This window comes from Montipora foliosa, chromosome 11, assembly GCF_036669935.1.
Source record: "Montipora foliosa isolate CH-2021 chromosome 11, ASM3666993v2, whole genome shotgun sequence".
Classification (NCBI taxonomy): Eukaryota; Metazoa; Cnidaria; class Anthozoa; order Scleractinia; family Acroporidae; genus Montipora; species Montipora foliosa.
Genome location: NC_090879.1, coordinates 47,201,319 through 47,213,002, shown reverse-complemented (window position 1 = coordinate 47,213,002; position 11,684 = coordinate 47,201,319). Strand labels below are relative to the sequence as shown.

The 11,684-nt window shown below is 38.2% G+C and overlaps 1 protein-coding gene across 1 annotated transcript in view; it reads right to left on the bottom strand.

Annotated features, from left to right (window-relative positions):
• Nucleotides 1-11,646: 11,646 nt before the first annotated feature.
• Nucleotides 11,647-11,684, bottom strand: part of LOC137977249 (G2/M phase-specific E3 ubiquitin-protein ligase-like) — a 1,320-nt gene continuing 1,282 nt past the window's right edge. Inside the window, exon 3 of the mRNA XM_068824501.1 lies at nt 11,647-11,684. This exon is cut by the window's right edge and continues 204 nt beyond it. Coding sequence (XP_068680602.1) covers nt 11,647-11,684 — 38 coding nt within the window.

Below are 11,684 nucleotides of genomic sequence, written 5' to 3'. Positions count from 1 at the left end.
ACAAAAGTCGAAGGTGAGACTCAAGACACTCCCGTACTTCTTTTTCCACAGGAAACAGCGCTCAAATTGTTTCTATCTATGTCAATGTCGTAACTGCACTTCCAGCCATCTGACGGATTACTCTTGACTCAGCTTGAAGTCAAATGTGACGGGTTTATGAAAACCCACCTGACGGGGGTCCTCTCACATGGACACAAGCTAGCATGGTGTTTTCTTGACTTCTTGCAGTGGCCCCAGGACGCAAACCTGACGATAAATTGCTTGATTTCAAGCTTCCGTCATCTTGTAAACACGGTAAGAGGACCATTCCTTTTCTGTTCATCATAATTGACTGTTCTTTTGGTGTGAGAGATAACGCAAGCAAAAAAAAATTGGAATAATTTCTCGCCAAAGTGTCGGCAATGGTGCACACCGGAGCCCAGTCATTATATTTTGAAGTGACAACAGAGAGCATTTAAATAAGTTGGAAAAATTTTGGTCTCAAGGTTCTATTTAAATAGTGTAAAGTTACTTTCAAGCATAGAAATATTTACATAATGACTTACTTTGCTTCTTTTTGATTTTGAAAACAGAAACGACTTTTACCACCTAATCTCTACCTGCAACTGGACAATTGTTACCGGGACTGCAAAAATATCCATATACTGGGGTATTGTGCTTTACTTGTGAAAGCTGGTGTTTTTAGAAAGGTTAGTTGACGATAGTAAAATGACGTTGGGTATACTGAATCACTTGACAGAACCGAAAGAAAGAATGAGCCGGCCACCAACGATACAACCAAACTTCATTATTGTAACGTGACCTCCCGGCAACGAATCAACTAAATTAATGGAAGCATGGGCGGTTTCCTAGATTGAGTGCAAGACAAAACGAATTTCGTGTACTAAGTTCGTGTTGAAAACTTCGTAGTGAGCATCAGACAGTAAATTTGGATTGAAACCTACATGTATCAAGGACGGGTCCGCCAATCATCTGTTTACTCTTGCTTTTGTTGAGTGTTCAAAAACAGATATTTCAGCGTTGTATCATTAAACACACTGACGTTTTACTTCTATAAATGAAAATTTTCAGGCTTTTTTTTTCAGGTGCGATTGTCATATCTACTAGTTGGACACACCCATGAAGACAAAGACCAGGTAAGTCTAGTTGTTGCCATGATATACCAAAGGTGGTACAATCTATATAAACCACATCTTGGCAATGAGAAATTGCCAGGATGTGGAAACCACTTTCCCCTTATTGCTGTTATATGTTCTCTTGCTTATTCTTTCAGATGTTCAGTAGAATTTCCGTGGCATTGGCGAAAACCGATGCAGTAACTCTGACTGATCTTCTCCGGGTGATACAAAAGGCATACAGTCCAACGCCAGTTACCTGTTCAGTTGAAAACATACACAACATGAAGACCTGGTTGCGGGAATACACCGCCAAATTTCAGCACCACAGTCATCCACATGCCTTCCGCTTTAAATTAAATGAAAACGGAGACGTGGAGATGACCTATGGGCCAAAGCGAGCAGGAAAGAGTGGTATCCAGAGGAGGGACCTTTTATTGTCTTAAGTGAAGTTTCTCCTGGTAAACCAGCTATTTTAAAACCCGACCTCAAGAAGTGTCCCAGTGTGAAAACGATGAGGGACTCAATTGAAAAATTGAAAGTGAGGATGTCTGCGAATGAGCGTGACTGGTGGGAGAAAGGAATTGAAAAGGAAGAAGAGCATGGAAAACTGTGGGAATCATTGAGTGAGGACGATTACCGAAAAGCGGGACATACGTTTGACCTTTTAAATTTTACTTATGTTATGCCAGACCCAGAGCAACAAGATGATGACCTGGAATATCAGGAGAGGAATGAAACGCTGCTTCGACTTATGGCTAAAAAGGAGAACCAACAACCAGTAAGTTGTACTTTCTTTACACTGAAGTTGTGATCTTGGATTTGGCCAATAAATGCCATGAAAGTACCTACCAAGAATATGAATAAGAGGTATCAAGACAATAAGCCAGAGCACTATCATAGTAAAATCAACTCTATAATATATACTTTTAGAGGTAATCGTTGAAAGGAGTTAAATATTGCCTTTGTTTTCATTTTTAAATTTCGTTAAATGGATGTTCATTACATAAACAATTGTGTGAAATATTCTCATACAGGCCAGAATGACTAGTGCCATTCCTGCAATTTACATTTACAGGTAAAAATGATCAAGCCAGCAAAGAGAAAAGCGCAGTACCCGCTTCCAGGCCAGAGAGGGAAGCAACGAAAAGAAAAAAAACAAAACAAAAACAAAGCATATTGAAAACCTCAAGTAGTGGGTAGGTTAAAAAAAAGCAAGGCGCTAAGATATAACGAATATTTAAAATTTGCACAGTGAGAAGCCGAACTCTTTTCCGCGGCATTGTAACATTTGCTTTCAAGCCTGAAGGTGAGGTAGATTTTCCTTTTGATTCACAATTAGTAACTTGTCGATTACGCTCTGTTCGATCTAAGTTTCAACTTGTTCTTGAGCGAACGATTACCGCCTATCAGGGAAACCATGACACCCAAGCTGGTCTCTCACATTTTATATCTATTTCGAAAAAGGAATGGATTATTTCGCTTTTCGATATTTGCAAAGCTTTGACGTTTAACGACACTTCAGAAACAACTCTCAATTTGAAATCATTGTACGGATTTTAATAACACACCGAAGATTTCATTTTTAAACTTTAAGTTTTGGATGCATGAGCATACTCGAGTGACATGTATAAATAGTCTAGCCACTTAAGGCATACATATGCCACAGAGAAATTTGGCTCATGGTCTTGTTAACCAAGTATTTTTCGGACAACTCTTTTATCGTAACCAAAGCATATATACTGTATAACTTTCTCTAAGTTAATGTTCACTGACTTTCTAGATTTAGGGTATTTTATGTACGTTTACATGTTTATATTTATGATTGAATTTATAAACCCTGAAAAGTGAGGGACTGAAGTAGTGGGTTTTTCCAAGAAAAGTGTGATAAAGGCGACTGGTTTCTATGCTTACTTTAAATGGAACCCGACAAAAATTACAGTATGCTTAAATTATAACTTAATTAGAAAAAGTTTTTAATTACCCCTTTGATTTTTTTTCGACAAACAGGGCATCTCTTTTTGTCGTTTTTCAGTTTTTCTGCACATCTAATGCAGCATACTTGATGCCCTGTTGTATGGAGTGTGATTCACGTCAAAAATCAATGTTGAATTGTGACATTTAAACATGCCATCATGGTATTTAGATATGCTATTCTGATGTTCAAACATTCAATTATGATGTTAAAATATTCAATTCGGATATTTAATTTTAATGTTCGGATATACCATTGTGGCATTTAATTACTACACTCAAATATGTAGTGCTAACATTTAACTATACAATTGATCATTAAAACCTTCTGTAAACACATGGCATTGTGACATTCTGATATTCAATGTTGATATCCAGATGTTGAATTGTGAAGTGATAAAGTTCAATTCAGCATGGCACTCAGTGTGCTACTTTTGGAAACAAACCGGGTAGGGCTGGGCACCAATCACTGACAATAATTATGACAATTATAATTCCCGCCAAAACTAAATTTATGCCCACATGGAGAACATGGCGGAGAGTCGAGATACGGACAGTTCACAACGGATAAGAAATCATCTTATTTAGGGTCTTGCGACGATCCTAAGGCAGTTAGATGTGGAAACTTTAGATAACGACTGCCTTGACAGTTTGCAGTTTCGTTTCGATTGGATGTACAGTCTGGTGGTAAGGTATCAAGGCCTTGACGTTATCGATGACCAAGTGGTTTCTTGTGTAACACGAGCAAGAGATTGTATTCACAGTTCTGCCATTCAGAGATCAGGTACCCTCTGCCAAGGGAAGAAAATTTTTAACAGCGAGAGAGGTAGACCAAGATTTGAAATACCATATGCACAGCTACAATTTTTTGTCGAAAAAGGTTTTAAAGTCGCCGAAATTGCACAACTTTTTGGTACAAGTTCAAGTACAGTGGAAAGGCGTTTGGCAGAGTTTGGGCTGTCAATCAGAACAACCTACGCGCAGTTGTCAGACAGAGATTTAGATGCAGTCACCAGTGAGATCATGACAGAAATCCCCAATGTTGGTGTTACGAAAAATAGCATTGCGTGACAAGCGTTACTTTCTAGACGCTTCGCGAGAGTTACGAGTTTGTTTATATTTAGGTTTGTACGTAAGCGTTTCTAAATCGGTGTGTTTTGTAATCTTTCTATTATTAGATTCATTACTAATTTAGAAAGTTCTAGAAGTTTATTGTCAGAGTATATAAGTAGACGAGTACAAGCAGAGGGTTTTTCTAACTAGTTTTTCACAAGCGAAGAGAGTTGGCGTTGGCCGTGTTTAGTCAAGTGTGACAGAAGCAGTGTTTATTCAAGTTGGCGGAGGCCGTGTAAGTTTGTCGAATACGTGTTGTTCAGAGTTTTACTTCGTGGAAACTACGTTCGTTTTTGGAATAAAACTTCTTGTTGTTGTTCCGACAACCCTGCGTTCAGTTGAGTCTGCAAACTACCTTTCCTCAAAACATTCGAACTCGTAACAGTTGGATGTAAAAGAATGACTGGTTTCCTCCTTGGACGCGGTTTACGTGTACAACAAATCAGGATTAGAGAGTCAATGCGAAGAGTAAACCCCGAAGGTGCCCTAATTTGGGCCTTAGAATTAAATGTTATACGCAGAAGAAGTTACCACGTTCAAGGTCCCCTATCCCTGTGGCACATCGACGGGAACCATAAATTAATAAGGTTGGTTCGTTGAGGTGACAATGTTTCAACAGAACATGATAAAGCAAAGGGAATGTTTTTTTTTTTAAATTGATGCTTTGTGGTCTGTTTCCTTTTATTTGTTCTTCATGTCCAAATGGGGTTAAGTTAAGAAAATGACTAGTATTTGTTGTTAGTACTAAAACTGATTTCACCAAAGTTAATGGCTTGCTTATCAGTAGGTTACTCTTTGTACATTTGCGAACTGACATGTGTTGCTAGCCCCTAAAGTAAAACATTTTTGCTATTTCATAGCTTCAAAGAAACTTTATTTTTCTACTCCTGTTACGGTTCACAGCTAAATTGACAAAATCATGGAAGGATGAAGGGGAAGAGGGGGCATCCTTTTAGGGTCGATCGGAGATCTGCCTATAGTTACCAATGCAGTGGTGGCTAAAAAGATCCATGGGTACTAGAAAACAACCAACCATGTGTTCTGCGTTGATAAAACACTCTTCTAAGGCCTGGTTCAAATGTCCAACTTTGCATGTGCTGAACCTAAACCAAAAGAGGCAAAAGATTTTCCTCATTTCCGTTAGGCTCGGCACGTGGAAAGTTCAACTTCTGAAACGCGCCTAAGAATAACTTAAGACAGATAAACTGGAATTGGCCATGTGCAAGAAATACCCTAAAAGTGAAAAAAAAAAAAAACAGAGTTTCCTATATAAATCATAATTTGTTGTTTTCTCCTTGAAATTAGTACTATAAAATTAATGTACCAAAAACGCAGAAAAACTGTGTATGATTTGTCCCACGACCGAGTTAGAAAGAGGCTTAGGTCTATTTTTGCATTACAGTTTGAAAAAACTTTCCAGCAAAGTAGTGTTTGACGTCATCTAAGAAATAGACCCATGTCTCTCAAAAGCTTGGTTGTGAGACAAATCTTCGCTAGTTTTTCGATGCTTTTTGGTGCATTTTATTTATAATCTTCAAGAGACAAAACAGATTAATATTTCTATAAGAGAAAAGGTCGCGATGTTAGTTGCACCTTAAAATCCCTCCCCTTTATCCTCTCTTAGCAAAATATACAATGCAATACAGCTCCTACAGATTCGATAAGTTTTATTAATGTTAGATAAAAGAGAAATTTTAAATCATTCTGCTGTTAACAGGTGGAGGATTGTTATACATGGGGGTATTGATGGCTTTTCGAAGTTGATAGTATACCTTCACTGCTCAACAAATAACAGAGCCAGTACTGTCCTAGAATTGTCTGAAGCAGGAGTTGCAAAGTATGGTCTCCCATCTCGCGTTCGTTCTGATAAAGGGATGGAAAATGTTGAAGTTGCATGGTACGTGCTAATGCACCCATCACAAGGTCCTGACAGGGGCAGTCCTATTGCGGGCAGAAGTGTCCACAACCAAAGAATTGAGAGGCTTTGGAAAGACTTGTTCACTGGATGCACTTATATTTTTTACAACCTCTTTTGCTACATGGAGGAGTGTGGCATACTCGACAATTCAAATGAACTTCATTTAACAGCACTACATTATGTGTTTGTACCTCACATCAATAGGCATTTAGCACTGTTCGCAGATGGGCATAACAGGAGTCCAATCAGCACAGAACCCAACAGATCTCCTGAGCAGTTGTGGATCTGGGGAGTGCTCCATAATGCTTCACAGAGGATAGAAGATGAATTCAGAGATCAGGTTTGTGCTAAAATATTTGTTGAAATATAAATTACATTTCCAGACGTAGGCTTGAATACAGCTACCCAACACTAAATACAGCAATATATTATTTCATGAGTAAATGTCAAGTCTGTCATCATTACTTAAAAACCATTCCAAATGTAATGAATGCATTTGCCACCTATTACACAGCCCTCCCCTACTCCCAGCAAGAAGCTCAAAGCACAATAAGCACAATAAATTTCAGGCATGACCAATCAATAGCAAACGAAATAAAAAAGGTTAACAGGTCATTAACAAGTAAATGGCTGGTTACTTGTTGAATACTATGGAACTCCACCATCAGGAGACAAATCCGGTTATTTCTGGCCTCAAAAATGAGGGATGCGCTTCCAAAGTTGAAAAATTAATTTCCCCATGTAATAATAAGCTATGTAGAAAAGCTGAATAAATTATGTACTACATATTGTAGTCTTCTTTTCTTGTTTGGTTTGTGCCAAAAAGACATAGTTGTAAGTTACTGGTTGGAAGTATTCTATTCTTCCTCAGACAGGGAAATCCCACATTACAGCTTGGGGACATTACGAGAAGCAGGAGTCTCCTGTAACTACTGTCTTCAGCTGCCCTGTATAACGGAAAGTGAAGGGAAGGCTGCTTTTCTTTCCGCTCATGGTGCTCCTCGTCCCCAGAATATTGTGAAGAGATACAAGGATTACAAAGAGTTTTACAGAATGCTAAAAAGGGCTGGCTTGTGGGAAAATTCCCTGTATCTGGAGCGCAAACATGAACTAGGTATTTTTATTGAAGATGTAAGGGAGGTCCTTCCCAACTGTGTTGTGGCTGATGTGCGGAAGAGGTGGCCAAATCCCCCTGACATGCCATACAAGGGACATGTGCCAACTTTGTAACTGATAAGAAAATAACACAAAACAACAAAAATTAAAAAGATAAACAAACAAAAAATTGATTTTTTTTTATAGCAGTCATAGAACTAGTCATGTACTACTCTTTCAAACACTGTGGATTCAGTTTTGTGTGCCAATTTTCATAATTTGTAATTTTTGCCAGGCTGTTGCTTTAGCATAACCCAGTGAACATTATTGACCAAAGAATACTGATTTAAAGTAATATTATCATTAATGTTTTGGAATAACTTTTGACCTCAGTGCCAGCCAAAATGCACTATGCACAGTGTCAGTGTGGAAGCCTACTACCAATGAATTGTAGGTGCCTGTGTGGGTAATTAGTGTGGTGTAATCTATAACTATTGTATGTTATATCCCAGAAGCCTTTGGGTGCACAGTACTCAGACCTTGTGGCCCTCTTGATGAAAACTGTTAGATAGATGGTTTTTGATAGTCTGTTACTGGGTTATGCTGAGTATGGATGGTACACCTTCGAGTAGACCAATTCGACACTTCTTTTTTTGTTGTAACATTTGTATACAGGCTCAGAAGCAAAGACTGGAGGGGTATATATATATTAATAAAATTGTCCTGATGTTTACAGTAATCCTGTAGCTCTTCCAGAGTTCTATTTTCATTCGTCCGTATGACCTGTAGCTTTCTTTGTTATCAGGGCTAAGGACATTGTTTCTTTTGTATATATATCATCTATTGTTTCGTTCTCCAATCACAGACCGCGTCTGGAAAGCTACAGGCTTGCTCGATGTTTATGAAAACTGGCCCTCCATTTGCTTTATTTCAATGAAAATGAGAACTCTGTATACAATTCAAATTTTGCTAGAAGAGAATTTCAAGAACTTTTTAAGTTCATATATATCAAAGAATTCAAAGTTGTTTTAATTTGTTGTATATAAAACATATCAGCCACAAAATTCAATAACTGTCTTGCATCTCACAAAGTGGCTACTGCACAATTTCAATTAACATGCAGAAGGATAATTCCTTGGTAATTTAGCATTTGCTTGGTGTAGCTGAAGACTAAATGCTGCTTTCTTCACCAGTTAAAGGTATAAAATGTAGCCCAGATATTTTCCTTGAATGAAAAGGTTTTGGGTTTTAGAACCCTGAAGGGTGCCACACGATCTGGCCTTTTGATGCTCTGGTATGTTTGGGTTGTATACGCATCTCTGTCAACATTCTCATTCTGGAAAAGAAACATTAGCAATGATCATCAATAAATTTCTTTGTTTGACAGCAAGTACATAGAGTCTGAGGCATGCAAGATGTACCCGCATGTTGTAAACTTTACTCTCTCAAAGGGAATGGGATTCAGGGAGATTGGCAAATGTGACAAGATCACCATCATAATCACCCAGCAATTGAATATTGGACTTAAATATTAAATATTAAATTATTAAATTTTACCTTGTAATGTTCCTCAATATTCCTCAGCTGACTCCTCAGCTTTTCCGCAACCCCTCCACTGTTCTTCATTGCATAATAACAATGTGTTTTGATACTTTTTACTGAAAATTGATAGTTAGAGAATCATTGGTTCCCTTTATTTTTATTCATTTTGTGACTCAAACTTTTTTCTTACCTTTGTCTAACAACTCTGTGAACCAGATTTTGCCTTCTGTTGACAATGTTCCCTGGGCCACCTTGGCTATGGCTTTTTTAACACTCTTACCCCCTGCAAGGGATTGTTATACTTATTTAATTAATTCTCTCAGGAAATTGCTCTCTTACCATGCCAGGTGTCAAATGAGTTGGATATCCCACGACTACGTAGGTCATTTTTTATCCCAACTACAGTGTCATGGCTAACCTCCTTGATGTTGAGACCTGGTGAATAACAAGAGCTGAATATCATGACATATGTGGGGGATAGTAAGATAAACCTTTGTTTTTTAACAGGATGTGACACACCTGAATTTCTAGACAGAGATGAAAAAGTGTTAGTTCCTAACCAATGTTAGATCTAGGTAGGCTGTAATGATCTGGTGTGAGTCCTTTGATAACTTATTCTCTTGGAAATCATGATATATTACGTTTGGCCAATTAATGCAAATCTTATGCTTACCCTCGTCTCCTGTTAGCTTGTCAACGAGTTCAAGGGTCATTGGCTTCTCTCTTGACTGTGCTGCTGATATGTTTTCCCTTGAACAGTTGACTACCCCAACCACTTTGTGATTTCTAAACAGTGGTATAACATTTGAATTTTTGTACAAGCAAACTAAATCAGATGATTTTAACACACAAAGTAAACTAAGGAAAGGAAACTTGTGCTTACGTCATGCTGATGGCAGTGACTGTAATGTGATACGCTGCACTTGCAGAATCATGCCTAGCATCTACCATCACACCCTACGTTTTCAAAGGTGTAACATTTTAAATCGTTGTCAAATATTTTAAGAAATAAATGGCAATTAATCTTAATGTATGGTACACTTGCTTACTGCACCATCTACTGCATACGCAGCATCTGCTTTAATTTCCTCTACAACCTCGACAATACTGTAATCAACCATCATATCCGCTGCCTCACCGTACCTCATGTCATCATAAACTACAGAAAAGATATAATTTTACAAATATTACAACAATAAGTGGATGTGGTGGGCTTGGGGATGTATTCTAAAGTAAACTTCTGTTAGACTAATTATCAAGCAGAAACAAAGGTTAGGTTGGTGTACACCATTTCACTGACTGATATAATTCAGCATCATTTATGTTGCTACATTACAACAAAGTTTTTATTTTCATTTTCATTATCAGACATGGTCATGGGCCAAGAGGGAGGGTACTTTTTATTGTTTTAATTATAAAAATAACCAAAATCAATGAAGTTTTTGTCATTATGAATTATATTAGTATTATTGCCACCATTGTTATAATATTAATTAACAATTAGATTATGAGCTCGAGATTTCTAACGTGTGATAGTTGATGAGGGCGCAGCCCGAGTCAACTATCGCGAGATAGAAATCTCGAGCTCATAATCTAATTGTTTTAGTATAAATCTACTAGTCGTTCAAAATTTCCCTCTAAATCCGCTTCATGGGCACTTCGAAATCACAAAGAAGCGGCCCCCAGCACCCGCTGTGCTGTTGTCATTCTAATGTGCTCAGCGTGCTTACCACTTGATATGTAGTGTTCGTTCAAAAACCCCAGATTTGCTCCCCTGCAGAAACTCTCATACTGTGATGTTTCCCACATTTGCAAACACAGTCATTTTCGTCAATGAAATGTCTAAACAAACGTTCGAGGGCAGATCCACACACTAAATAAATTTCGTCATTTTCTCGGCTCTCGCTATGCAGCTGTGTCTTGATGTAGCTGTCCGGGAACGATTCTGGAGGCAAGCTTGCGTTTGTCTCCTCTTCGATTACTGACTGCAAACTATCAAAGTCCACAAACCCCACAAAGCCTACAGTGTCTAAACAATTTGCCTCGGTTTTGGCATTATGTACAAGCCAGTTGTCTACTAAGATTTCCATAAAACGAGCGTTTGCTGCAGGTACGAGTTTGTTATCCAAATGCAGCTCTTTTTTGATGGATGCAATTTTTATCTTCAGCGACTCCAGGCGGTCTTCTTCTTCTTTGTTTAACTCTATTTTGAAGTCGTACCTGACCTTTTTAACCTTTAAAGACTCTTTGTTTTCTTTGTAGTACTCAGAATTTCGGGTTTTTTTGTTCTGAATAGAACAGTTTGGAGGTGCACTTGCACTATGGCGGCCTAACATGGTTGAACGCAGATTTCTTTTTGTTTTGGTTTTTTACTTTTCCGCCGACAAAAACTCAAAGTACAAGCCTCACTATCGTACAGAATCTACAGGCATGCTCAAGTTATAGAAATCGATGATCTTTATGATTGCAGGCCTATTTTCTCAATGTAGGACTTGCGTACATCGATCTTGAGCGCCCGGGAAATTTGAATTTTCTCTGAACGGGAAGGAAGTTTTCGCTCATTTCTTGAGTTTTTTGTCTAAGAAAAACATTTAGGACACTCTTGAAAAGGTAAGCAAATCGTTGGGGTTGTAAACAAATAATTTAATGTATCATTTCTTGAAAGCAGACAACAACAGATTAAGCACAAGGTTTATAACAATATTGACCGTTGCAGAAAGCCGCCATTATCGGTGCGAAGGAAGCCAACAAAGTGCAAACCGCTGACCCTTTATAGGCTCGCCCCGTGTTTAATGTTAACCAACACAACTAGACTGGGGCAACATCAATCCCCTATAGTATCCGCTAGACTTCCCAATAAGTCAATCAGGGCAGAGACTCACACAAAATTTAGATACAGCCAAATCCTGTACGGTTCTGGCAAGCTT